General features: G+C 42.3%; 1 protein-coding gene across 1 annotated transcript; it reads left to right on the top strand.

Moving 5' to 3' along the window:
- LOC118736646 (G-protein coupled receptor Mth2) lies at positions 1 to 1,882 on the top strand (the record flags this gene model as incomplete). The annotated part of the gene is given in 1 exon segment (XM_036466692.1): positions 1 to 1,882. A coding segment is annotated over 1 exon segment (985 nt), but the record flags the coding sequence as incomplete, so codon positions are not given.
- Positions 1,883 to 2,555: the final 673 nt, after the last annotated feature.

Raw genomic sequence — 2,555 nt, forward strand, 5'->3', positions numbered from 1 at the left:
TGTCCTACAACATTTGGTTCCTCTCAACTTCCTCTTTTGCTTTCGCGTTTAATGAGTTAAGGGCCTACAGTCGCGATTTCCTTGTGGTGCAACTATTTGGAGTCATGCTGCGTACTTACTGAGATACATAGGTAGCCATTATTTGCTCCTCAAGTTGTTAGCGAATACTAAACTATTTGCTCCCTCGCATTGCCGAAGGCACGCTACTCAGCCATACTTAGATATTCTTCATTGGCCTTATAGCCATTGCGTCATTGCCACAAGAAAATTCGGTCTACACTACCAGCGCTCCACCAACGAGTCAATCAGTCAATTGAGAAACGCGGTGGTGTATGGATGTGTCTGGATCTATTTTGCAGCGACGGTAAATTCAGCAAAAGACACAAAGCGCCACCAAATTCTTCCGGCTGTTTAAGGTGGCCGCGCGTGTAGTGGCGATGGCTGATTTTGTTCGAAGGTGTTACGGTGAACCCAATGCAAAGAGCATAGCGTGAACGAAAAATTGCACACATAAATATTTTGTATTTGTTTACAATTGAAAATTAAGAAAAAAAAATACGTATTGATTAGATAAACGATCGTAAATGAGCATTGATTGGCCCAACGCGGTTGTGTTGTGTTAAGAATTTGTTATTGTTGACGGCAGCATGGTGTATGTTATCTTAAAACAACACAGTTTTGAAATGAAGTGATCCTCAAGCGATCAATTATTGCCTGCTTACAAAATTTAAGTGCGTCTCTTTGTTAAAAATTTCTGAAAATCGCGACCGAAGAAAGCATATGTGAAGTGTAAACTACCTCTATAACATAAAAAAAAAGTTAAATAATTCCGCCCTTGTAATTATTTCACGCTGACATCTAGACCCACACCTCTCCCCCTCCATCGATTGCAGTTTAATGTCTTTGCTGGCACTGATTTTGGTATGCGTCGCTGGCAGTCACATCACAGGCGTTCTGGGCGTGCTTGAGGATAGCGCTGCAGCTGCGCGCCGTTTGGTCAGCGCGCCAATATGCTGCCCTTTGGGCTGGTCCCTTCTCAAGCTCAATATGGGCTTCTTTAGGCCCGAACTTTACGAGTGTCGTAATGTATTTCATAACGGTGATGAAAAAAAGGTAAACGATAAAGAAACCGAAAATTCCATTGAGGTTTTCGAACGCACTGCGCCAGTCTATGGCTATCACATTCAGTCGCCCGAGCTAGACCAGGACGGTAATTTCACCGGTCAAGTGCCGCAATGTGCTCGGCAAACATTTCTCTTCCTAACAAGCGACAAGGAGGTGGAGTTGCCACCCAGCGCCTGCCTTACAAGTGTCGATCAACGACTTGCGGCCATTTTTTGTCCACCCGCGCGTGGCGAGGTGCTACAATCACTGAGCGTCGTGCACAAGTGTTGCCCGCTGCGTTACGTATACGACACAGCATCTCAGATGTGCATACAAAGTGTGGTCGAGCAGAGCTTTCAACGCTATGGCAGTTTGTTGCAACAGTGGGCCATCTTCGTGGATGGCGCGGTGCAATGTGAGCATGATATGGTGCTGGTGGAGTATCAGCTAAGTGGAAAAGAATTGAAATTCATCGACGGCAAATTAGCCATTGCCATTGGTAATGAGTGGAAAAAATTCAAGCTATCCGAATACTGCATGGAGACAATCGAAACGACGCCGTTCAATGTGCATGATGTGGGCGAACAGCGCTTTTTAGTCCGTACTTGCCAACAGCGGCGCGTCTGCCAGAGTATGGCATGCATTCGTCGCTGCTGTGAGGATGGTGAATTTTTTACAAAAGGCAATGCGACGTCATACTGCAAGCGCGACAAATCGGATGTGGGCTTCCATAGTTTCGAGAGCCTGCAAATAAGTGGAAACTTCACAAAACCTCCAGGTAGTTATACATAAATGTACATATTCGTAAATATGTATGTAACTGTTAAATGAACACATGTACGAAGATCAGTCGTGTGATGTATTATTATGATTTTGTGTGAGTGTGTGGAGCATTAAAAAATTGATATCGTTTGGAGTAGTAAAACAACGTGCAAAAACAGTGACTCATTGTGATCGTTCTTAATTTTGTAGGGAATGTAAAGATCATCACTATTATATCGAATGTCAATATTTAGTAGCTACATATGTATGTGCATATTTATACATATGTATATGTATGTATATCTTGATTTCACTTTTCCATTTATATTGAGAAAAAAAATTGTTTACTCGAAAGAAAGTGATACATATTATTAGTTTGCTAATAAGTACCAGCACAGAATAAACAGTATACAGAAGACGCATGTCGACTATCCAACCAATTTGAATTTATGGCACGAGCGGTGAGGCAAGCAAGGGTATCACAAGCGGCGCTGCCTTTGTTACTTTAGCAGTATTTTCACTCGGCTGACGATGTTAATTCCATCGTCGCTATGACGACAAGATGTTAACTACGTTTTCCATCACGATCAGCGTTGCCGTTTTGGTACAATTGTATATTTTTTAATACTGTTTTTCTAAATTTTAATATCTGATCCTTTTTTGTTCCCAAATGCCGTATTTTGATACTT

Source organism: Rhagoletis pomonella, unplaced genomic scaffold (assembly GCF_013731165.1).
Source record: "Rhagoletis pomonella isolate Grant_MI unplaced genomic scaffold, Rhpom_1.0 Rhpom_scaffold_00003, whole genome shotgun sequence".
Taxonomy (NCBI): domain Eukaryota; kingdom Metazoa; phylum Arthropoda; class Insecta; order Diptera; family Tephritidae; genus Rhagoletis; species Rhagoletis pomonella.